This window comes from Dunckerocampus dactyliophorus, chromosome 4 (assembly GCF_027744805.1).
Source record: "Dunckerocampus dactyliophorus isolate RoL2022-P2 chromosome 4, RoL_Ddac_1.1, whole genome shotgun sequence".
Taxonomy (NCBI): domain Eukaryota; kingdom Metazoa; phylum Chordata; class Actinopteri; order Syngnathiformes; family Syngnathidae; genus Dunckerocampus; species Dunckerocampus dactyliophorus.
Genome location: NC_072822.1, coordinates 8,304,455 through 8,330,920, shown reverse-complemented (window position 1 = coordinate 8,330,920; position 26,466 = coordinate 8,304,455). Strand labels below are relative to the sequence as shown.

Below are 26,466 nucleotides of genomic sequence, written 5' to 3'. Positions count from 1 at the left end.
GATTGACACTTAGAAGGACCAATGGGATTCGACAAAGCCCGCACGAAGACCGCAATATAGGGTGTTGTCTTGGTGCCTTCAAACACGGTAAAAAAGGACATCTGTTCCATGTTGACGACACTATTTTTTTGTTTACTTATGTACAGTACTTGTCATTTTGGGGTTTACCTCGTACTGTACTTTTGATCGCAGTTGCTTAAGTCAAAGTATAATTTCTGCCACAAAGATATTTTAGAATATAATGCGATCTCCTGTGTGTATCAATTGACGTACACTGGGCTATAACGTTGTATTTTTTAAATTTTGTACATACTACTGCATATGTACATATCACGTTCTGCATGACTATAGTTGGAGAAAAAACAAAAGAGAGCATTTCCCAACATAAAACCGCGTAGTAAAACGCCTGTACGATAGAGGGCGCTAAAGTGCATGCACTTCACTGATACGAAGAAGAAAGCTTGCCTTGGCGTCACTCTTGAAGTGCACAATAACCAAACCTTTTTGAAACTGATTTAAGGATACCCAAACATCTTTTCCACGGCGATAAAAATCTTCGCAGAGGCGTCAGGTATGTCAAACATGATTTAGTCTTGTCAAATATCACCATCATCAATTTATCGCATGTAGCGATGAGACATTGCTGTTCATTGTTGGCAGAACTTTGCTAACTACGCTGCATTTGTAACGACGGTTGCTAGGAGGCTAACGTGCCAGGCTGAACTGACACATTTTGCGTACATTTGCAACTAGTAGATTGGCACTTTGAGAAGTATGGTAAAGTGTGGGAAATATTTATGAAAATATACTCGCAACTATATAATAATAATAATAATAATAAGTGCTTATCTTTTAAAAATTCACTCAAACACGATTTGACCCGAACGACCACAAACGCCAGCTACCGAAAAACTGCTGTAAGTAAATATTATATATGTCAATATTTTATATAAATGCATTATATATATTAGTATTTGTAATAATTAAATATTAATATTTGTTCACTTTGAACCACACAGTCTTAGAGACTACTTAAACCGGAAATATACATATCAAATGTGATTGTCCTTACTATTATTATTATTATTATTATTATCATTATCAGCCTTATTAGGTCCAGAGATGAATCGATGGCAGCCACATTAATTTTCATGTATTTTTCTACAGTGTCAGATTAAAATTATTAAACTGTCCTATTTCAAAAATATATATATGTTAATATACACTGTGGTATGTCATTTCTGCTTCTGCATTTAAAATAGCATTTACAATTCTGGGAAAGTCAAAGTCATTACATTTATTTTCTTTTTAATTAATTTGAACAAGCTTGCCATAGGGTTTGATTGTGTCTTTCAATTGAGTTTTTTTTTTGTTTTTTTAAAAAGGTGGTGGTTAATGTATGGAACTGGCCAGGAGCAATCACTTGTGTTTGTGTAAGTGTTCTACATGTATACAGCTCTGTTTTTATGAACGCTCTTCCTCATTCAGCAATGGTCCAGGAGAGTGTCCAGATCAGGAAGCAGGGTGCCCATGACTTCAAGGAATACTACACTTTTGTCTGCGCCCGACAGGAATCTGTCCCCCTCACTGCAGTCAAAATGCACCTGGACAAAGGCATACTGGAGTTTAATGGAGACAGGGTCAAACTAGCAGATTGGGCACCTATCCTTGATGCCATCTCCATCAATAAGCACCTTCACCACATTGCAATAAGTAGCACGTACCAGACAAGTCATGGCTGTGGGGATGTAGGTAAGATTGAAAGAACCGATGACCAGTTTACCACCTTTGCACGGCTTTGCATCTAAATATCAGTCATATCATGTCACACAGACAGAAGGTACTACAAGCCAGTGTTCAGGAAGAAGATCCCATCGATTCGCTCTAGGGACATGACATTCAGGTTGTCTAAGGCTTTGAAAGAGTGTCTGTCCGTCTCCCACTGTCTGAAGACTTTAACACTTAATGGACTTCCATTGAGGGAGAGAGACCTTATCAACTTGACAAAGGTAAAGAAATTCACCTTGAATTATATATTTAATTGCATACGACTGCTACAGTTAGTTTGACACAAAAAAAGGGACGTTCCACTTCAGGGCTTGGCAAAAAGTTCTTCCCTGGAAGCCATTTCTCTGGCAAACTGTCCAATCGCTGATGAGGGCTTGGAGGGTAAGTTATCTAAATGTACCTAAAACTTTGTTTCAGTAACATAATACAGTGTTTGTTTATATCTTCCAGTCATTTGCCAAAGTGTGAAATACTGTACAAGAATCAGAGAAATTGATTTTACAGCATGCAATATCACATGGAGAGGAGCTGAGCATTTGGCCAACATCATCCAGGTGATTGGTGTGCTCTTTTTAATCTAATAATGCTGTGCTGTACTCTAGTATAATAATACTTTGTCACCATCTAGTGGCATGTAACATTTACACACACACTCATGAGACACTTCATTAGGTACACCTGCATTCTTTAATGCTCTGTTTCCCAACATTTATTGTGCCAAGGCATATATTTTACATGAGAATAATGTCACGGCACACTAACCTATTTTATTATTCTCCTAAAATTACAAGTTTTTGTTGCAATATTATGGCTTTATTCCTCAAATGTTAGATCTTGTGATATTTTGACTTTTGCTTGCAATGTCACAATGACTTGTTCGCTTGTTTCTTAAGAGTTTTACATACAGAGAGTCACAAAATCTATAAGTTTCATTTATGTCTTAATGTAAGAGTTTATTATTGGCGATGTAGTTTTCAGTGGTGTAGACCTGCACATAACAGAACATAGCACAGCATAGCATATTGTTGAATTCGTATCCCTGGCAAGCATGCAACTGTACATGGCAACATAAATAAACCCAGTTGTATTTTCTTGCTTCCAGCATCAGGGAATGCAGAGACATGGCTCAGCTTGGGAGCAGTCCTTGAGGTATCAGAAGCCAAAATTTGAGGGGATGGGAGGTCTCCGTCGTCTCACCCTGAACTGTAACACGCTAATTGGGGACCAGGGTGCTGCTCGTCTTGCACGTGAACTGGCTGAAGACCTCTGGCTCAAAGGTTAGGAAGCGGAAGTGTGATGATGGCAAAGAAAGGTCAGTTGTGTTTTCCCTCAACGTCTTTCTCTTTTGGGGTGTGATGAACAGCTGTGGACCTGCAGAAATGCGGCATTTCCAATCGAGGAGCTTGCCATCTGCTGGAAGCCTTGAAAACAAATGCTGCTCTTTGTGTACTGGACATCCGTAATAACCCCTTAGTTGGTAGGAAGCAGCCACACCATTGCCCCATTTGTGCTAACTATACCCTACAAGCATACATTACATTATTTATATACTGTACATTGCAACGTCTCCCAAAGCTACAATAGCCACTATAGCACTGTTATTGTGTCTTTCATCCCCTTTTATACGGGAATGCATGTGAAACTGTGTATTTTGACTTAAATGTAGTTTAGTTACTATTTGGAAAGAGCAAGCACTACACTATGGCGATGAACCATTTCAAACACTTCCAATTGTTTTTTTTTTCTCCCACCTTTTCAGACAACGCCCTAATTAAAACTGTAATAGAGAAAGTACTAATGAAAGCTGACGCACAGGCACGACAGGTGAGTGACTTTGGCTTGTCACACATTATTCAAAGATTACAAAATAACATGTCCAAATACATACATGGCATATTTGTGTGCAGTACTGCTGGATCACGCCTGTCACCAAAGAGCCGCTGAAAGCTTCTGCTTCTAAGAGACGAGTGCTGTCCCGAACATCCACGGAGAGAACAGGTGCAAATTAGTACGGTCCACACTTGTAACTAATGCCAATTTACTGTGCAGAAGGTTACGCATTCTAGGGAAATTTTAAGGCAGGCACACACACACAGTTCAGTTGCAACTGTGAAAATTGTAAATAGTTCATGGTGTTATATTTGTAAATCAATTGTTATTTTGATGTAAAACAACCCTTTTTTGTGTTATTTATATACTGTGGTATAGTTGTTTAGATATTTGTGCCAAAGTGGAAGTTATGCTTGAAATGTATTTTTTTCACAAAAAGCTGGTTTTCTCCTGTTTTTAGTCAGGAACTGATATTTTCCTGAAACTTGCTTATGTTCAGTGTCTGTGTCATCTTAGCAAGATGATAATTTTAGAATCATTTGTAAGATGTCACCACGGGTCAGACTGTTATATTGAGTAATGACCTCCTGCGATTTCCGACGGTTTGACAAGCTTGTCGTGAGTTCCCTTGTGGCTCGTGATTGGCTACTGCCAAAGAAAGCACTACCGTTTCCTCACTGACTGGCGAGCGGCACGGTATTTAAACAAGTAGTAGTAGTTCTGAAGTAAAGGAGATGTCACGAGATTAGAACATGGCCATAAATTAGCCGCACCGCTGTATTAGCCGCAGGGTTCAAAGTTTAAGAAAAAAGTAAGATCTTATACACCAGAAATTACGGCATAAGCCAGTTGTTGGCGGTGAAGTCTGGTGTGTGTTTGTATGTGACACCTAGTGGCCAGTGTGTACACTTCTTCAACATCTTGCATTGCCTTCAACTGTGTTTGTATTTTAGTTCATTTAGAACATTTCTATTCTTGAAAATGCTTAATTTCGGCCAATAATACATAATATTTTTTTGGGACTAATAATAGGCCAAAGTCAATCACAAAACAGTGGTCATTTATTAATTACTTAATTTAAAAAAAAACATTAAACAACCATGATGGAGCAAGCGGCGACTAATCTTTCATAGAGTTTTTACAAGGAACCAGTCTTATATTTGGGTCAACACAGTACTTTTGTGTGACATCTTAGTTGTTCACTGGTCCCAATACAGCATTGCTCCTAGAAAGATGTCTTTTTACAGTATATATTGCTGTTTGTGTTGCAGCTCCTCAGAAAAGGACCTTTTTTGGAGATATGGGCTCAATCATTGCTCAGCATCAAAAGTCTACCTCAAGCGGCAGACATGTACCTCATCATTCCGCTGCACGTGCTGGACGCCAGAGGTAAGGAGTGTGGTTTGCTCTAATTGATCTACCAAAACTCACAAGTTGTTGCTTTTTATGTTGCAGAGGTTTTCCTCCTGGAGATACTGTCATCGAGAATCAGCAGCATCGAGGCCAAGTAAGGAGTTTTCAGTAGATTTCTATGTCATTTTGACCACAAAACAAAAAAAGGCCACAACCACTTGAATTCTCCTGATCCCATAAGACTGGGTCCACCGTGAGGGTTACGTTTGAGTCTAATTCAGAGGAGGAGGAGGAGGATGACTATGAGGAAGAGGTGCAGGGGGACCAGAGGCCATCTCATCGTAACCTCCAGGGTGGAACCCTTGCACGGCAACTGGAACGTATGCAGGTCAGCCCTAACTTCAATTTTACTTTACTTCAGGTGTTTTCATAGTGTGAGACTTCAGGAGAGGCGCAACAGCTTGAGAACAATAAAGAAAAAAACCTTCCCCCCCTCTCCATCCCCTCTGTTTAAATGCAGAATGGATTGATTTTCAGTTCCTACAAAAATCATTTTGTCGGGTTGTAAAGGAGGCCCCAACCGTACTATATTTTCTGAGGGGAGGCTGACTGTGCCACACACAAACTTTTTCTTCTAATATGTTTTATGTCGTGCATGTCCTGCAGATGGCGCTACAGGAATGTCGCTTGAGGTTGGGAGAGGAGCGCAGGGCCAGACTCAAAGCTGAATCTTGTCTCAGGGAGGTAATGTTATTATTTACTGTAAATGCTTGCTCGTTGATAATCAGTTAGTTTAGATTAGGGAGAGAAATACACTGCAGTACCGAAGCTTAAAATAATTATATTTGATAATACAATTACAGTATACTGTTTTTAAAAAATTACATATGCCGTATTTTACTTTTTTTTTTTTTCCTAGATAATGGTACAATGATTCAGCATACTACGTAACTAATAGAGGTGCACGATAAATAGCAAATCAACAAACCACTCTGGGCCACAGAGTGTATTGCTATTTTTTTTATGTGTTGTTACTAGGAGTGATATCATGATCTTTGATAAGGACAAATCTACAGGTGCAATTTGTCAAATCCAATTCTGTTCCAGCCGTTTTTACCCCCAGGTGTGCACAAACTTCAGTTACATCTAAATTAAAACAGGTATAAAAAGTTACTTGTATTGGTCTTGAAAAACAATACATAGTACATCCTGAGTAACGGTAACTAATTATTCTCAGCATTATTTCAGGAGATTAATGTAATGATTTTTGCATGTCATATATTTAGGAATACAGTATACCATTTAATATGGACATAGTTGCTCTTGCAGACCTGTCAACATTTACACATTTTTTGTACTCTGAACGCATTTTGACTCTTGAACATGCCTCTATGCTTCGCTGCACCCCAGGTGTTGCATTTCCCTGGCTTCAGTTTGAAGTTCAGTCTATGAAGCCCGGATAATGCTCCTGTGTCGAGGCAACAGCATACACTCACTCCCACTCCCACTGCAACCTCGCTCGCTTAGCATGATGTGCACCACCGAAAAAAATCTAACCTGCCAAGCCGCTAAGTCCTGTAATTGGTGTGCTTGTAGAGCATTATTTCCTGTGTGTATCCTCTCAACCCTACTGTTGATGTAGCTATTATATACATAACGAAAGTAAAAACAGAAGCTACAGATTTCAGTTTTGTTTTGATACTGAACCCTCTTGAAAGGGCTTATCTGAACTGTATTCCTTCCTGGCTTTGTTTTGTCTGACGCAGTGATAACCAACCTTCCTTGCATTTTTTTCTGATGCATAAAATTATGCATATTCTATAACTGTATACAGTGGTGTGAAAAAGTGTTTACCCCCCTTCCTGATTTATTTTTTATTTATATTTGTTTTTGCACGTTTGTCATTCTTAAATGTTTCAGATCATCAAACAAATGATAAATATTAGTCAATGACAACACAACTGAACACTATGCAGTTTTTAAATGAAAGTTTTTATTTTGAAGGGAGAAAAAAAATCCAAACCTACATGGCCCTGTGTGAAAAAGTGATCACTCCCTCTGTTGCACCACCCGCCACCGCCCCGGAAATTTTTTTTATAAAGCCATTTCTAAACCTTTAGAAAATGTCGAACATGAAACCGTAGTGAACCTTGCCAGGAGTGGCCGGCCAACCAAAATGACCCCAAGACCACAGCGACGGCTCATCCAAGAGGTCACAAAAGACCCCACAACAACATCCAAAGAACTGCAGGCCCCACTTGCTTCAGTGAAGGTCAGTGTTCATGACTCCACCATGAGAAAGACACTGGGCAAAAACGGCCTGTATGGCAGAGTTCCAAGACGAAAACCACTGCTGAACAAAAAGAACATTAAGACTCGTCTCAATTTTTCCAGAAAACATCGACGAGACAAAAGTTGAACCTTTTGGAAGGTGTGTGTCCCATTACATCTGGTGTAAAAGTAACATATTTCAGAAAAAGAACATCATACCAACAGTAAAATGTGGTGGTGGTAGTGTGGTTTGGGGCTGTTTTGCTGCTTCAGGATCTAGAAGACTTGCTGTAATAAATGGAGCCATGAATTCTGCTGTCTTCCAAAAAATCCTGAAGGAGAATGTCTGTCCGTTTCTGCTGCTGTTCTCTAATAGTATAGTGGTACGTATTCCTCCCCTAGAAGGCAGAATGTGCAAATCCGATCCTTACACTGGACACCATGTTTGAAACATAACATGCAGAAAACGATTTTTGTCCCAGTTCACCCTTAGGCGAGAGATTCAACTGACATATTGATAAGGACCTACTGTATACAATAATATTGAAATGATTGCATTATTTTATATCTTTATCGAAGTTTAAAATCCATATTATATCTTTAAAACATACAGTCAGTAAATAGTGAACGTGAACGTGTGTCATAACGTGGAAAGTAAAGTAAAAGTAAAACCAAAAGTAAATCAACACTGTAAATTGAATGAAAGTATTAAATTCATTTCATCAACTACTGCTGAGGAAGTAGTAAAATGTTTATGTACTGTATCTATGTGTATTGATAAGGTGGTTTTCTTTAGTAGGACAATTCAGTAAAACAATTAGGACATTTAACCTGCAGAAAATAAAACAAATATTTTCAACTAAGAGTCACTGACATGCAGATGAATTCTGTCAGCTCAAGAGGAGATGAACTGTTTCAGAGGAAAGGGATGAAATAGGAAAATCAAATTAAATGGCTTATTTGCCGATATAATATCCAAATGGTCTCACACGGCGAAAATCTTTCTTTTATTTCAGTCTCCACGTCACACAGGATTCAATGGAAGAATTGTGATTTAAAAGATTTGTTCTTATTGCCGAGACGGTGCACCCCGATGACAACAGCCTGACTCGCTTCCCTAAACACACTTTGGCGCCTCACAGACAGGCGAAACAGCAGTTTCACTCTTTGAACTCGACACATGCGACACATCCGTAGTCTGCGCAAAGTGGTATAAACAAAGGATAATAGGAGTGTTAAAGTGACTATTGGGGTGTTAATAATGGGCTCTAATAATGTTAATACCCGTATTTAGAAAGTTGTAAACAGGTTTTCTATCCTGTAACTATGAAAATATTCCATTTAATAATTTTGACTTCTACTTCGCTACTCTGTGTGTACGACTGGTTCAGAGGGACCTCAGAATGATTTTAGTTCAATATTTACATAAAAAAACACTCCCCTTCTCTCTTTAATTACCATCGTTCACAACCTAAATAGTCGACGAGAGTTGTGGTTACTCACAGAGTTGATGTCATGTCCAGTGGTCCCCAACCTTTTCGGACCCACACACCAGCTCGTGTTCCCAACAAATCTCCGGCGAACCGGGGCGTGGCGGTGGGGGTATCGTACATTATAGCAATCTAATTGACCGTATTTATGTATTGTGTAAAACTAAGACAGGACCAAAATGAATACAGACCCACCATCCACCAGTATGAGCCTGGAGTTTGTTTTTTAGAGAGAAGATTATAATGTCACTGTTTGATGTGTGTGTGTGGTACCAGGCAGTGTGCTAGCATGACTTAACTTGAAGTGCACAGAACAAATATGCACATTAGCTCTCACTAATGTCATCAAACTTTACCTTTATGCATTCCCCCATAGTATCAGCATTTGAGACCAAATATGAAATGAAAGAAAGCGGTAAAAATAAACTATAGTAGTCTATCTGTGCAGAGTGGGGCAAAGTTAGCACATGCGCAGTGGTGCGTTCAAGGACCGTCCAACAAAGTGGGACGAGTCACTGCTCACAACAAACAGCATAAACATGCAAAAAGTTTTGGATTTCTAACTGGATATTATTTTTTGCTTAAATTTATAGCCCATATTTCCAAAATTGATATGCATTTACATCAAATTCGACAGTTATTTACAAATCTATTTTTTTTTACTTTTTTTTTTTTTTTTTAATTGGGGCCCTTGCCACTGTCAACCCTGACGAAAACCAAAAAAGCAAGGTTGTCCAAAGTGTGGCAAAGGATCCATTTGCGGTCCATGGCATGTTTTTTATTAGCTTGTGGCACACTGTAGATATATATATATATATATATATATATATATATATATATATATATTTTCTTTTTTTGAATAGCAGAAACGGGAAAAATAAGGCAACATGCTTAATGTAACGTAAGTGTTGATACACAAAGCTTTGTCTTTAAGCATAAATTTTTTTTTTTTTTTTAGCCCTTTAACAAAATTAAACGAGGCACTAACTGTCATGACATATTCTCATTCAGTTTGAGCTGGAGAACGCTCGTCTTCGCGACAACAACCGCTCCCTGACAGAGGCGCTCTCAGCCACGGGCTCAGATCGCAGCACTCTTGAAAACGAAGACGTACTTGAGAGCATCGAGCGTTCCTTCACCAAGTTCCACGCTTTCCTGGATCTCGTTAAGGATGCCGGGTGGGTAGCATTAAAAAAACCAACAACATAATTTCACTTCCCACAGATTTAGTTAAGCTCTTGTCAGCTACTTGCTGTGAAACTTGTGACCCCAAGGATGCAGCACAAACATATGCAGCATAACTCTTTTTGCTTTGTTGCACTGCTTTGGACTCTTTTGGCCATGTTTGTTTCTCCCACAGGCCTTTGACCCTGGTCATTCGATGATGCCATCTGATCTGTTCAGATGTGTGGATGGATGAATAGATCGAGTGTGGCCACATCCGGCCCGCCAGTTGCATTTAAACTTTTAACATACAAGCTGGCAACATGACTTGCAAGTAGTCAGACTCAAGTCAGTCTGAGACAACCTCTTGATGTTAGTTTAAGTAGATTTTCACATGCAATCATCCATACAAATACCTCACCCATGGTGCCAAACAAGCACAAGTCAACAAAGGTGTGACACACGACTTGAACCTACCCACTGCACTGTCTGGGAAGTAAAAAAAGAGGGACGTTCACATACTCTTTAATAGTCAATAGTTCATATTGTATATCACACATCCTTTATTCATTACATTCCAGGTGTCTTATTCAGTAAAATAAAAAACCTGGAAAGTTCAATTTCATTATTTGATGTGGTCTGATGTTTAAAGTGCTCCTGGAAAAAAGGGACACAAGCACATATAACAGATTGTATGACACTTTTACAGATAAAATAAAACCAACAATTCCAGGTGGACTGTTAGAATTATATGCTTAAACTACCGTAGTGTGCGTGTATCAAGTACCGTATATAGTCTGCCCCCCCCCGGCCAACTTTACTAACTCACTGCGGCCCGCCAGTCAAAAGGTTTGCCCACCCCTGATGTAGAAGCATGTTTTTGTAAATGTGTTTAACTGGTCTTAAGAAAACAATGATACAGACAAGGACCAGTGGCAAATCCACCTGCATCATAAGCGCACAGGTCACATGATTTAAAATAACTGCACTTCATTCCCAGCAGCCATCACTTGTCTCAAAATGAAACCAGTGCAAGCTCTTCTGGGTGGGCTAAGCTACGCATTCATTTCCCTTCTTGCATAAACTTCACATTCTGGGCAGTGATGCGGTCATGCTGCTAGGTATGTCGGGCCCTTTGTTTTACTGCCACAGCTGATATAGACATAAGGAAAGTAGAACTACACTCATGAGATTTCTTTCGTTCTGATGCTGCAATTCATGAAAGCAGGCCTTATCTGAACTTGATAAATATTCTTAGTTTGTGCTCAATTTTCTATAGAGGTACATTTTAGTTGCTTGAATTTTGTTTTGACACAATGATAATAACCAACCCTCCTTTCATTTTTTTTTCTGGTGACACAGTGTATAGTCCTGTGATCCCCACTGAATTACAGTACATGGCAGTGGCAAAGGCAAATATAAAGGCTGCTTGTTTCCTGTGCAGGGCATCCTGCATAAATGACATTCATTTTGACAGTACAATATTTTACTTTTTTAAAAAATTTTTAATTGCAACCAAATAACGGATTAATTGGGCTTTTTTTAGGTTTTCGTAAATCCCTCCTTATCTACTCATGTTTGTTTGAATTATGTTGGAATATATCATAACTCATACTTCAGCAACATTGACATCTTGTGAAGCAAACACTCTTGTTTTACAAGAAGTTACTCTTCACTGGTGCTTAACTTTAGCCGTTTGTTTTTTGTAACTGAATTAGACTTAACAGACAGACCTGTTTCTGTACTAACTGTGTATTTGTTTTTTTTGTATCTGTTTTCAAACTTTGAAGGAAGAATTCTCTCACGCGCATCCTGCTTGGTCTTCCTTTTGCCCTTTTGGACTGTTGATCAATTCATTTGAAATCATTATGACAGGTTTTATTATTTTTTTCATTGCCTAGTGTTCCCTAAGCTCATCTTCCCATAGTTGATGCCATGCATCCTTTAGACAGCAAGCTACGACACAAATGGTGATCAAACCTTTCACATCAAGTACCGCTTCAAAACTATTTTGCTTTGCATGTGCCACCATTTGTGCTGTCGCCGCTTGCCATGAGTGTAGGTTAAAATATGTGGCTTATACTCGCTGATGAGGCTTGTGATGTACTGTCATCCCTCGTTTATCTCAGTTAATTGGTTCCAGACTCGACCATGATAAGTGCATTTTTGCGAAGTAGGATTGCTTCTCTATAAATTGAATATTTTTGGAGGTGGAGCACAGAAATTCTGTTTACGAACTTCTGTATAGGTTTTTTTTTTTTTTTTTTTACATAGTTACAGCTCTCTAGACATGAAATAACACCCATTTAGTCGCCTTTACACTCGTTTTACCCAATATAGTAGATGTAATCAAGAGGAAATATGCCATTTAAGACAAAATAAAAGCAGCGCTCATGTATATCGGCGTAAATGTATTCTGGATGTGTGGATGACCGTAAGCAATGTCGAGGATTCAGAGTTGAGTTTTAGGTTGGTTTACGGCCACACAGTAGCCGTGTTATTATGATTAATATTATAATTGCGGTTATTCATTCATTTTCTATGCCGCTTGTCCTCACTAGGGTCGCGGGGGTATGTTGGGGCCTATCCCAGATGACTTTGGGCACTTATTATTGTTATTATTGTGCCTGTTGTGAGATCATTCAAACCAGCAATAACAGCCTGTTGTACAGGTCATAAAGTCTGGTGTTTGACTCACCAAACATTTAAGTAATATTACTGACACCTAGTGACCAGTGTAGTGTACTACAGTCACAATTTGAATGCATTTTCTTAATGCCTTATATTTGTATTTTAGTTCATTTAGCCATTTGTTTGCATGAAAATGCTTAATTTAGGCAAAAAAATGCGTAATATTTGCTTAAATATGCATATTTTATTAACTAATAGATTGTATTCAACCACGAAATAGCATGATTTATTGCTTCTTTTTTTTTTTTAAACGCAATATAGTGACGCCGTGAAATTTGAACCGCACTGAGGCGAGGGACAACTGTATGTGGTAAGTTAAACATATACAGTGGAACTTCTGTTTTGCTCATGAATTGTACGAAAACCGAGGACATTGTTTCCATAGGAAATGACATGACTCCAATGAATCAGTTCAAGACATGCAAAAATATGAACGAAAAATACATTTTCGAGAGAATAGCTATATCCTGGCGAGTTCAATAATGTTTCTCATTAAATTGATGGCACTCGCAACTTTCTTTGGCCCCATGGTGGCTTATTTAGCAGTTACGCTCAATAAAAAATGCACGGACAGTGAGTCAGCAATGTATAGGGTGCTTTGTTTGGACAGTCGCGCGGAACGATATAGTACAGGTCACACAGACTAGTTTTCTACGTGCAATATTGTGTGAAACCTGAGACAGTGTATGAAAACCAAGGCAAAATGTTTAAACAAAAACTGATTCATATGAAAACTGGGGCGTATGAAAACCAAGGTTTGACGGTGTAATATTTCAGCAAAGGAATCTGAATTCAATTTCAGCGACTCTTTGTTGAATATGTTTGTATTAGTAGAATTGTTTCTAATGAATGGTATTCCTGAGTACCACAAGATGGAGCCGGTGGACCGCAAGCGGTACCCATACCACTGATATGCAAGAGACTGAATCAACAGAGCCTCTGTTGGTTGCAACCAAGTTGTGCACCATTTTGCTGCAATTGCTTCAAACACGATTCATTATCAATTAATTTGACTCAATCGATTCATTCCTGTGAATTGATTTTTATGCTCATTCCTTGTTCTTTTCGTTAATAGTATATGCAAGTGACTTTGCCTTTTCCTTATACTAGCTCTGTTTTGTCTTAGCTTTGGTCAGCTAGCGGCAATGGCTGATATTGACACATCAGATTTCCCGCCGTTGGGGAGGCCACAGCTCTCATCCACGCTGGGACCCGTGACTCACCCAGATAGAGCAGTATCCAGTGGGCATCGTTCTGTTTTGGTAAGCATTTCCATTGTTTTGGGTTGTTTTATTAAAACATACACCTACCTGGAAAACTGCACTTTTTTTGGAATCCATATTTGAGACATGAACTCACGTCTCGTTCTTTTCTGTGCGTTCTAAAGATATAAAAACAGGTTATGGTTTAGTTTCCGACATGCATACCGTTTACATTAAAATGCTTCATGTTACAATTCAAAATTCCACACGTCTGATAAGGAGTAGGAAGAAGCACATAGCGTATTTAATCCTACCCCCTCTCCATTTTGCATAAATTGCTAATACATTTGTTCACTTCCTGTCTTCAACATGCACTAATTCACTATTTACATTATTCGTGCATACAATAAAAGCAGTTGTTTGTAAACAAGAACAAATAAATGTTCCCTTGTTGTTGTCGTCCAGATCGATACCATTCTATCGATACTATTCTCCAGTCCAATCGTTGTCAATGTGGTCTGGATAGCTAAAGGTTTCCAATTCCTGGTCTTCCTGTCCTTCCGTCTTTCGTGTTGTATTGTGAATGCCATTGAACGAACTGTAGATACATGGGTTCCTTATACCAGTACTTCTTGTTGAGCAGGCCTTTGCAACGTGGTCGTGATGTCAAGTGTCAACTGTTATTGAATGTAATCCTTCCAACTTCATGGTTCTTTCTTTGTGGGTCGTATCCTCCATTTTCCGTGTTGTCATGGTGATGTGATCTTTAATATTTATCCAAATCGTTTATCTTTGACAACAAGCACTGAGGAGTGGTGCACAAGGCAGCATTATTGTCAAGTAGTACTTTTATATCATATTGTATCACCTTCATATCATCGCGTAGTGCTCTATTTTCCTCCGTGGGGTTTTTAACCTCCTCAAAAGCAGCGCGCATGGCAGCGTTATCATCTTGTGGTACCTTGATATCATCTCATTGAGCCTTGGTATCCTTGCACAGTGCTCTATTTTCCTCCTTAGAGTTTATTACTTCATCAGGAAGCTCCAAGAAGCTCTTCTTGAGGCTGTTGTTCAGCGATTGTACATTTCCAATCTGTGATAGCAGGGCTCTCAGGTCTAGCCTTATTTGTGCTACACATTTGGACTGTAGCGCTGCCATCTCCCTCCCTCGAGGCTTGAAATAAATTTGAATGTTTGTCATCTAGAAGTAAACATGATGTTGAACCCAGATTTACATTCTTCAAGACGTCCTCCAATATCAAATCCACTTTATCCGTCAGCCCCGTTTCTCCAGGACTAGTGTCATTTTGCTTTCTGTTTGGCATTGTTGCTAGGCAACTGCTGTGAACCGCAGTTAGCTTGGCTTGCTAGCAGCTGTCAGCACTTGTAACTTGTTTATTTCAAAGAATCTGTAGCTCTCGCCTGTCTGAGTTGAAGTTGAGGGTGTCAGACTGGCTGCACAGCACACTCGCTCGCAGTGCGTCAGCGCCGTGCTCACAATGCCTTAGACCACTACTGAATTGGAGCCGCTGCAGCTGCTGCTTGTTTTTGTTTTTGAATTAGTTAAAGCTAAGTGTAGGTGTTTGTGTCTATCAATCAGTGTGACCAGGCAGGAAATTCCGGTAATGGCTTAAAATACGAAAATACGGCAAAATACTGTAAGTATGACATGCTTTCATGAATGTGCCTGTTACTACATGATCACAGCATGTACTGTATATAAAACCTTAAAACATTGTTTGAGGTTTTTTGGGGTACAAAAGGTATTTTAGTAGTGAGCTTTGTAGGCGGAATAGGTGTGTCCCATTACGTGCATTAATTACCTCCCTCTTTTTTCTGTTTTTATAGCTTTAGAATTCACAGAAAAGAGAGACGTGTGTTCATGTCTTACATAAGGATTGTGGATGATGGGAAAAATTCCAAAAAAGTACGGTTTTCCTTTCGGTTTAGTCCACGTGTACATTAAAGTTTCAGTGGAAGCTAATCAATTGAGTCACACCAGTCCCTGGTAAGCAGTATGTATAGGCTATACAGTGGCGCTAAAGGTTTTAGAATGCCTATTAACTTCTCGTTGGTGATCATGATTGACTGCAGCTGCATTTAGCCAGCATAAAACATTTATTTGCAAAACAATTTGTCTGAATGTACTTCCCTCCACTGTTTAGACCACCAAGGCAGACATCACCACTCCTAAATCTGCATCCTCAGTCAGAGAGTCCGTGCATCGAGATGGGCCGCTTGACGTGCCTTTCCAACGGACTGCTGGAGCGCAGGTGCAGTTTACTGCCGTGGGAGAACAGGAGCCAGATCGGTTCACTAAACCCGAAACCAGCCTCGACTCTGGTTCCGAACGCAGCTTTGCTAGCCAGAAAACTCCAGGAAGTCGCCTGAACAGCAGCCACAGCGGTTCCCATCGTAGTAACGCGTCCCATAGCAGCGCCTCCCATGGCCGATGGAGTGCAGGCGACATCATGAGAGACATTGTAAGCAACAAGGCACAGTCGGCAGGTTCACGTAGGATGGTGGTCATACCACGGTCTGAGTCAGAGGGTTTGGAGGGGAAGGCAAGTGCTGGTAGGGACATTCTGGAGGAGATCAGGTCTCTGGCAGCGCTGCAAGGGTGCTCGGACGGGGAATATTTATGAGACAGAAGACCCTTTTGTAGCTCTTCTTCATTCCTTGAGAATCATGGTTGTCCGAGCTAAATGTTTTGATCACATTATCGAAGAACTCAAATCTATTTTTGTAATTTTTGCTTACCAAGACACTTGTTTGGAAAAGACTGTTTTCGCTACCTTAGCCTGTAATGGACAGGTGTCCCAACACTTTTGAGCGGATAGTGTAGCGCTATTTGTCGGAAGGATTTCAAAGCAATTACTGTTTTTTTTTTTTGTTGTTGTTTTTTTTTAATAATTTTCTAATGCAACATGTATTGCCTTAAATGTATGTATGGCCTTTGCTCATGGGCGCCCCCTATAGTGGTGAAGTATGATGGGCATGCCCATAAAACCTTGGTCGCAAGCTGAAGAACATTTAGTATATACTAGGGATGCTCCGATCAGGTTTTTATTCTGCCACTACCGTTACCGATCACCCATGGGTGAAATCGTCCGATACCGCTACCGATGACGTTTAAGTGTAAATTTTTAAAGAAAACACAAAGTGAATATGTTTGTTTTACCAGAACATTAACAAAATGCTGGTATGCACAACTCACATTTTGTATTTCAGAATGCATTTCTTTTCTTTCTAGTGTTCTCACATTATTAACTGAAAACCTGAATGGGAAGCAGGCTTGCAGGCGCCTCATGTCGTCGTGGGAGGGCTCCTTGGTGCCCGCGGGCACCATATAGGTGACTCCTGGGGTATATTATAAGAAAGTGGAATCATGAATTTAGACAAAAACATATTTCGCTTACTTTCTCAAAATCATTGGTGAAACTTAGAGGGTCAGACGCCTTCTTTAAGGAGACTTTGGATGCAAGAGCAGCTTGATGACCCCCTTGCGCAGGTTCACGGCCGAGACCAGAGATCTTGGGCTCCAAAAGGTTGGTGACCACGGACTTGCATCACTCTCACGACGACAGGAAGTCCCACACGGCAGACATGCTTGTTTTGTAAAGGGAAAGTGGGCGGGGAGGGGTCGCTATAGGCTGGCTGCTGCAATCAGGGCGGATCTGATCGGCGTTTACAAGCGGGATTTGCCGATACTGATCGGTGGCCAATCGATGGGAACACCCCTAGTATATACTGTATGTGTTTTAAAATGATGTCCTGAAATAAACATTGATCATTTTAATGCGTAGAGGCCAACTTTGTACACGCGCCGATGCTAACTCAATATAAGTAGAGTCCTGTCCTGGCAGATAGTTAAAAATTTCCACATACTGTTGTTTAAATCTTGAATTTAATGACTAAAAGGTGTAAGTATACGAAGTAAAAAGGCAAAGTGAGCATTTCATCCCAATGTGGTGTGACAGCGCAACATAATGTCACGTCTCCGCGAATGACTGTTTCGCTATCAATGTACGGAGACCAGTACAATTACCAGCAGACCCTTGTCTGAGTGTCAGACGACGGGCTGAACGTTATCATGAGCGAGAACAGTGCCAAACGCTTTCTACTTGGCACTTTTAGTCTTTATAAGAAAACGGTACACCTGGTTTATGATCTCTGCTGCTGGGACTCACACTGATAGTCGCATTATGGCCTCAAAACACTGAGAAAGCCAAAAATGGCGTACTGAAACAAAACAAAAGGAGTTGTACGTTCTGGTACGCCTATTTAAAAATATCTGAGCCATGAACAGGTATTATTATTGTCAAACTCTGCATGGTACATTTGTTTGTTGTTGTTTTTTTTTTCCAAGGCTAAAAGACACAGTAAAACTAAAAAAAATAAATACCAGAGCTATTGAGCACAGAATTGGAATTGGAAGTTACTGCAACGCCTGAAAGCATCTCTGTCCAGGCTGCTCAGTACAATATGGCTGCTAATAAAAGAACAGAATGAATGTACACTGGAAAGTGAACTTTTAACATAATTATGGAACAAATCGGTGAGTCAGCTTGGTTTCTTATGCTAATCTCTCATTTGGACAGCCACAATTACAATAAAAGTGTAAAGAGAAGTTAAGACTGGATACTAAAACTAAAATCAAGTGACACTAATTCTGTGAGGACACCTGAGATCACATCCATCTTGCGCTTTGTGGTTGTTTTGTCGGTATGTAATCGATATTTATTAATGAAGTGTATTGCTCACATTGTACTGAGCAGCCAGACCCTTTTTATTAGGTTCAATTTACCTCCCTGTTGTTATCACGCATTTCCTCTCTGCCATTACGCCATCCTTTACGGAAAAAAAATTCAAAGAAAAAGCAAAACACATTTGTAGAGCTGTCTTTGACTAAGGAGTTTCTTATATAATTTTTTTTTTTAAAGAGAGCTAATAACGATCCCGACAAATAAACAGATCTCATTTGCAACTTCTTCCATCTCAAAGAAACAGGTTAAAACACTCATATAAACAAATGAGCACGGAAGGTGTGCAACAATAGTACCTTTTAATTTATGACAACTTTTATCTACGACTGGAAATGTTGCGTAAGTGACACAGAAAGCAAGATGAACAAAACCGCAACACAGTTGCTGAAACACACATCAGAAACATGCACGTAGAATAGGAACAACATGGCTTGAAAAACAACGAGCCAAAACTCTCACTTAGCAGCCTCATTTCTTGCATTTAAAATTCACTGCGGGGATACAAAAGGTTGCATTTCACTTTCTGGAGTCATTTTTTAACCTTTTCAAAATACTTCCACACTTTGGATGATTTTTAGTAGCCATTATGAGCCAATAGGTCTGCGCTCACTTCAGCTCCTCTGTGCCACTTGAAGCCACTTTCCCACTTTATTCATGCGTGGTAAGTATGGGTCTTCTGTTAAACACACACGTCATTTCCAATTCTTTATTAACACAAGTTAGGCTGTTTATGAATCAAAATAGGCTATTTATAACACAAAGACATTCTTTGGAAAAATGTGTGCTCATCAGCATGTAGTCAGAACGGTACAATCTTGATCACAAGATGGCAGGATTGATCAGATTCCTCCGAATTGAATCAACTAGTCGACTATTTTAAGACACCCCTACTTATTTGTTGAAATTTTTCCAGGAAATTTTAGTTCTACTTGAAATTTTGGCTTTTCCACTGCATTATAATTAAAGATACCAAAAAGTCACAAAAATAAATGCCATTTAGTGTTGACATGGCTTTGTCAACATACAACAACTAATGGACCCGAGATTGACCCCTGAAGGACGCCATAATTGAATGCGAAACAGAAGGCGTTGTACACTGAATATTTAAGTGGAAACCAATGGTTGTAGTGATACCTTTCTGTGTATTTCTAAAAAGGATGGCACATTGATCACGTGTGCAGTTGCAGTTTCTCATCTGCTATCATCAGCAGGCATCTTATCATATCAGCAAGTTATATTATATCCGCATGCGTTTATCAACACCGTTCAGTCGCTTTTAATGACTGTGGTTGTTACATTTTGGCAGCAACATTTCCAATCAGCTGTAGATAAAAGTTGTCATGTAATAAAAAAAAAGATGACAAACCACCATTCTGGAAGTCTTATCATTGCCAGGTGATAAGTTTTTGTTGCAGAGTAAGATTTGCTATGAAAAAAATAAATCATCCTGAAAATAAGTGCTTCACCAGTGCAGTGAATGCTGTCACTTTGATCATTATATAACTGACTCGACTGGTCATCACGTGGTTATCTGGTACACAGATTTATTTAACAAATTCACCTCATGTCACACAGTGTGCTCTCAGCACACGATGATGAAACGCCTGCATACAGTTTGACCAGAAGGTCCTCAACATGGACCCGTGTCCTTGTCCAGCCTTTGACTGTTCAATGCGTGCGTCATTCAGCTCAATTTGGGAAAACACTCAAGAGATTTAAGAGTTTTCTTTCATGATGAGTACGGGTGATCATGTGGACATGAATTTTTTATTCTCCAAAGGAGTATTAGGCCCGCAATGACAAGACCATAAAATAGCAAAATTACAAGCAAAAAGATGACAGGTGAGAGAATTTTGTGGAAATATTACAAGAAAAAAAATGGTCTTGTTAAAAAAAAAAAAAGTTGTATTTTACAGGAATTGTGCTGAAAACTGTGCCAGAATAAATTCGTGATCTTACAATAAAATGTTGCATTGTTACGATTAGGGGTCTCTTCACACGAGATCTTGCGAGATTAAAACTTGATGAGATTTCTCATTTGGAGAAAAGCTGTATCACGAGAACAGGGTAGCCCACGTAGATGTCTTTGGCTCAGCACCAACTTTCAGGTACTAGCGATCACTGGTTTTGTTTCGTAACACACCTCATACATAGAAGAGATCCGTGTTGGCAATGTAGCAACGCTGTCGCTATATTTAGCGAGTAGGGCTGCACATGAGTGCTTCTTGCATCATGCATTTATTCGGCAATTAAATAAATCCGCCAAGCAGACGAGGGGGAGTGAGCTCCATCTCTGTAACGCCGTGCAATGCACATCTGAAAGCTGTAAAAATCCCTCCACAATGCAACCCAGCTCCTGACCAACAGAGCCAAGAGTTTGGACACAATCCTCCGTTGGCTCGCTGCACCACCCCTTCCTGGCAAGACACGCATGGGTGTGCAAAGTATGGCGCAGGGGCCATATTCGGAGCGTGGCTCGTTACAGAAATAAAATAAACAAAAACATAGCAAAAGAGGAAAAATAGAGCAAAAAGGCATAATGTAGTTAGAAAAAGCTAGAATGTTGATACTAATAAAAACACAAAGATTTATCTTTAATTGTATATCTGTGTATAATGTATGTACATGTACGTGTTGTTTTTTGCATATAATGTTTTTAAAATTATTAAATATCAAAGGACAGCTGGACAGCCCTCCCGTAAGTAGACAAAGACAAGTAGACAGTGAGTTGTATTATTAATACTATTATTGTTTATTCTTATTATTATACAGTATATTATCATAACTGTGGTTTATTTGGTCTCAAAAAGTGCTGACAATAGCTTTGAGCGTCAATTTGTGGGACAATAAACATTTCTAAGGGCACCTGCATTGTTTTGTGACTCCGTTAAATAAAAAAGTCTGTTTGTCCAGTCATATTTCTTCATTGTGCTTTTCTTCAAATTAATGTTGAAGTCTCGTCTCGTTCTCGTGGACTCAATCTCAATCTCGTGCATTGAGTAAATTGGGTGTCTCGTGACACCCCTAGTTACGATCAAAGTTGAAATACCACAGGAAAGAAAGTTGAAAGAATTATTCCAACTTTATTCTCCTAATAATACAATATTCTTCTTGAAATTTTGTGACTTGATTCTCCAGATATTTCAGCTTTATTCAAGTCCTAATTCTGCTCTGTAGCATTTAAAGCTGACTGTTCCGTGTGGACTCTTGAAGAAGACGCTACTGTTTATGACACTATGCAATTATCAGTCAAAATAATAATCCCTTAATAGTTGTGGACAGGTGCCAGACAGACAGATCTTATCTTTCATCTCCACAATTAGTGCGTTTATGTGACTGGCAATTAAGTCTTAACAGACTAGTTCGCATCCTGTGGTCAATTGAAGCGCATGAAGAACATATAATACATAATGGTTGCAGGATAGAGCCCTGTGGGACACCATCATGAAATATAACTGGACAATATTGTGTATTGTTTTGAGCCCTCCCATTCCCCTGCTGTCAAATTCCAAGAATAATGCCCTGAGGGCATTCACACAATTATGAAAAAAGGCATACCGGTACGATTACAAGAATAAAGTTCTATTGTTACAAAAAACAAGGCTCGACAAGTTGTGGAAAATCTAATAACCAGATTCAACTATGAAAATCCTGACTAGCCCTACGAAAATCCCACACAAACTTCAACACATCATACACTGTCGGACACAATTATGGAGACACCTTCTCACAAAGCGTCCAAACTGTGGACTGGTACTATATACAATGGAACCCGCTACCACCGTGTTATTATTACATACTGTACATTGTCAACCGTTTTTGGCGGCATAAAATCTGAGACAGAAAAGCACGAATTCTATGAAAAATCTCTCCGTTTACGTCAACGTGTGTCGTTGCATTAACTTCCTCATTATCACTAATCAGCGTGAAACAACAACAGCAGCTACTGACTAGTCCAAACCTTTTCCAGCGATGGCCACATAGTGAAAAATGAATGGATAAAAAGGCCACTTTGATATTTTGTAAAGATATGCTAAGAAGTTGTATATATTTCAAGAAAAAAACTGCTTTGTGATATGGTTGAAGAAGCCTATTAATAGTATCAGCGTCGCTCTTTGCTCTTTTTTCCATTTTTGGTGTTGTTGTTTTTTTTAATTTTCCAAATGTTTCAACTGTCTTCTTAAATTATCTTAGTACCTTTTCTTTTTGGAATATTAGGACTTTATTCCTAAAATATTACCCTCCGCATTTTCCAAAAATGACAACTTTATTACGTTTTGTTTGCTTGTCATCACATTATGACTTTTAAAATACAATTTACTTGCATATGTTTTTTTTATAACTCTATGCTTCTAAAATGACATTTCTAAAATGATATTTTTCCTCATCATATTATTTGATTATTTAGTTTATTCACTTCAATTTGTTACTTTTTTTCTCTTAATTTTTTGACTTTATTCTTGTAAACTGTTTTTCTCCGTTTCTGCTGTTTTTTTCCAACTATTTCAACATTGTTATCGTGACATTTCTCATAATTATGACTTTATTAATACTTTGACTTCATTCTAGTAGCATAACGTTTAGTGCAACCTAATTTTCCAAAAATTACAACTTTAAAATTTCACGCTTAAAAATATAACTCTTTTTATTTTTAATCTTTCAACTTTATGCCACTAAAATGATGTTATTTTATACATCTGGGAGTCTACACAATACGTGTGGAGTACCACAGGGGTCCATACTGGGACCAAAACTGTTTAACTTGTACATTAACGACATTTGCAAAGTAACTAACAACTTAAAATTGGTCTTATTCGCCGATGATACCACTGCTTTCTGTTCTGGTGAAAGCACACAAGAACTCATTAAAAAGGTCAAGGATGAAATGGTCATATTAAAGTCATGGTTTGACAAGAATAGATTATCTCTGAATTTAAGTAAAACTAAAATAATGCTATTTGGTAATAGTAGAAAGGACACGTACGACCAAATACAAATTAATGGAACGGATATTGAAAAAGTGGAAGAATATAAATTCCTTGGGGTTATAATAGATGAAAAAATGAGTTGGAAATCTCATATTAAATATATACAGCAAAAGGTGGCGAGAAATATCTCTATATTGAATAAAGCAAAATATCTTCTTGATCAAAAATCACTCCACACTCTGTACTGTTCCTTAGTATTTCCATATCTAACGTATTGTGTGGAGATATGGGGAAATAATTACAAAAGCAATCTTCACTCACTCACTGTACTGCAAAAAAGATCTGTGAGGATAATTCATAATGCCAAGTATAGACAACATACAAACCCTTTATTTTTAAAATCACAGATATTAAAATTCGCAGATTTAGTACACTTTCAAACCGCTAGAATAATGTATAAAGTTAATAATAACTCGTTACCCAAAAATCTAATCAAGTATTTCTCAATCAGAGAGGAGAAATATGATCTTAGAGGAAAATTAAACCTAAAACATTTATATGCGAGAACAACGCTGAAAACCCATAGCATTTCCGTGTGTGGAATTAAATTATGGAACGGATTGAGTAAAGAACTCAAACAATGTACAGAGATGAGCAAATTCAAAAAACAATACAAGCAGTTGATGTTTGCCAAATACAAGGCAGAAGAGTCCTGACTGTTCTGTCAGGTTTGTTATTTTATTTTATTTATTTATTTATTTATTTTCTATTTTATTTTATTTTATTTTATTTTTTATTTATTTAATTAAATTTTATTTGTTATTTATTTATTTCTATTTATTTATTTATTTATTTTTTTATATAATTTTCTTTGTTGTGTTTAAAAAAAAAAAAAAAAAAAAGCTTTGTTCTTATTTATTTATTTATTTATTTAGTATTGTCATCATATTATCATTATTATGAATGTTCTCTCTTTTTTTGGGGGGACGGTTATCTCACCGTTATCTATTATGTGTTATCCTGACTATCACTGAAAACATGACATGGAATCCAGGAAGTGAACTACATGTACTGTACTAGATGTAGAATGGATGGGGGGTAGGATTAAATAAGCTTTGCTTCTTCCTACTCCTTTTGGACATGTGGAACTGTCAAAAAATGATTCACGAGATGTATTCCATTGTAACCTTCATGTTCAAATAAACTAAACCAAACCAAACCAAACCAAACCAATTTTTCCTCACAACGATTACAACATTTTCTCTTAATATTTTGACTTTATTCTTGTAAAATTACTGCTGATTTTTCCATTATTGCTGTTGTTGGGTTTTGTTTTTTTTTTAGTTTTCTTGTTGAATTATATTTTTAGAATGTTCCGCGGGCCAATTAAAAAACAACCATGGGGCACAAATGGCCCCCGGGGCTGCACAGGATTAAAACGTGCACAACATGACTTGCTGTTCAGTGCAAACTACGCTTCAAAACAAAAAGCAAGGCGGTGTTAACCTGGATTCTACCACAGCAACTAACAAAGCGCGCAGATTCATTTTGTATTTTTTAGATTGTTAGCCACCATAAAAAATATTTGCACGTCCAACAGCTTTTTTTTTCCATTGCCGTCAAGACATACAACGAAATAACCGCAGCAGCTCTGTCACATAAGAGTATGAAATATCATATGGAGCCCTGCGATTGGCTGGCGACCAGTCCAGGGTTTACCCCGCCTGTCGCCTGAAGTCAGCTGGGATAGGCTTCAGCATGCCCCCGCGACCCTAATGAGGAAGAAGCGGTATAGAAAATGGATGGATGGATGGATATCATATGGAAATTAGGGCTGTCAAATGATTAGAAATTTTTATCCGATTAATCACTGTTTCAAAATGAATTAATCATGATTAATCACCATTAGCAACTGTGTCTGGATTATGCCCTTTCTTACTGTATTTAATTAACAGCAAGATAAATGACAGGACAGGATTGTATACGATATATTTGTATGTATTAACTGCTCCAAATGAACTGAACATGTCAATCAAGCTAAAAGATGCCACACAAGTGTAAAAATCTGAACACCGGTCTCTTGAATAGTAGCAGAACATTTGAATCACAGTTTAAAGCGCGTTATTATGTGCAATGAGGAGTTGCGTTCAAAGACATCACGTAATTTAAGGTAAATGTACTTGTTTTCTGTGTATTTTCCAGCAGATTTTACATCCGAATTGAGAGTTATGATGCGAGTGATAAGAATATCCACTTCATGTTTTTCTTTATCGTCCTGTTTATTTACACACACACAAACGCACATACAGGCATTATAAAGCTGTTTTTGTGATGTTCGGAGTGTCCCTGAACGCATCTCTTCTTGTAATGACAATGAGGAAGGTCATAACAAGACGGGCGTGCTTGCTCTGGTGCGCATGTGTCAAAAAATTGTACGTAATTAATTAAAGAAAGGAGTTACCGCCATTAACACGTTATTTTTGACAGCCCTAATGAAAACAGAAGACTCCATATAAAAATCTGTACAAATGGAGGAAAACCATGCAACAAACTGCCATCGGTTTAAAAATATTCACCCATTCTCCTTGTATATGCAAGCAATGGCTAGTTTTGGTTTTGATTTCATGACACGTAGACGTCAGTCAGCCAGTCCGAGGCCGTCAACATAAATGGGTTGGTTCCACTTTAACAAGTAATGGCTCCAGGATAGAGCCTTGAGGGACACCATCATGAATGAGAACACAGACCATGGTGAGTTGTCTACTGTTTGCACAGCAGCAATTTCAAGCCCAGCTAAACTAAAAACTAAACTTAAAACACTCGCATGCGAGAACGACACTAAAAACCCACGGCATTTCAGTATGTGGAATCAAATTACCGAACGGATTGAGGAAGGAACTCAAGCCAGGCACCAAGATGAGCGATTTCAAGAAACAATACAAACAGTTGTTTGCAAAATGTTGTCAGCACTAAGTTCAGTTAG

At 38.5% G+C, this 26,466-nt stretch overlaps 1 protein-coding gene across 1 annotated transcript; it reads left to right on the top strand.

The window, feature by feature from the left end:
- The first annotated feature begins 345 nt into the window (after nucleotides 1-345).
- On the top strand, nucleotides 346-22,873 carry cep78 (centrosomal protein 78). The gene is made up of 16 exons (XM_054773375.1): nucleotides 346-571; nucleotides 1,489-1,752; nucleotides 1,834-2,009; nucleotides 2,097-2,169; nucleotides 2,239-2,342; nucleotides 2,891-3,065; nucleotides 3,152-3,265; nucleotides 3,548-3,612; nucleotides 3,696-3,786; nucleotides 4,890-5,007; nucleotides 5,074-5,125; nucleotides 5,213-5,359; nucleotides 5,638-5,715; nucleotides 9,744-9,910; nucleotides 13,714-13,849; nucleotides 15,955-22,873. Exons 2-16 carry the CDS (start codon nucleotides 1,491-1,493, stop codon nucleotides 16,432-16,434), a joined length of 2,238 nt encoding a protein of 745 aa, XP_054629350.1. The 5' UTR covers nucleotides 346-571; nucleotides 1,489-1,490; the 3' UTR covers nucleotides 16,435-22,873.
- Nucleotides 22,874-26,466: the final 3,593 nt, after the last annotated feature.

What these genes read in the sequence shown, in the direction of transcription:
- cep78 (XM_054773375.1), top strand. Translation starts at nt 1,491, where the DNA reads ATGGTCCAGGAGAGTGTCCAGATCAGGAAGCAGGGTGCCCATGACTTC. An exon ending in ATTTGGCCAACATCATCCAG is followed by an intron (nt 2,343 to 2,890) that starts GTGATTGGTGTG and finishes TCTTGCTTCCAG; the next exon opens with CATCAGGGAATGCAGAGACA. An exon ending in GATCTCGTTAAGGATGCCGG is followed by an intron (nt 9,911 to 13,713) that starts GTGGGTAGCATT and finishes GTTTTGTCTTAG; the next exon opens with CTTTGGTCAGCTAGCGGCAA.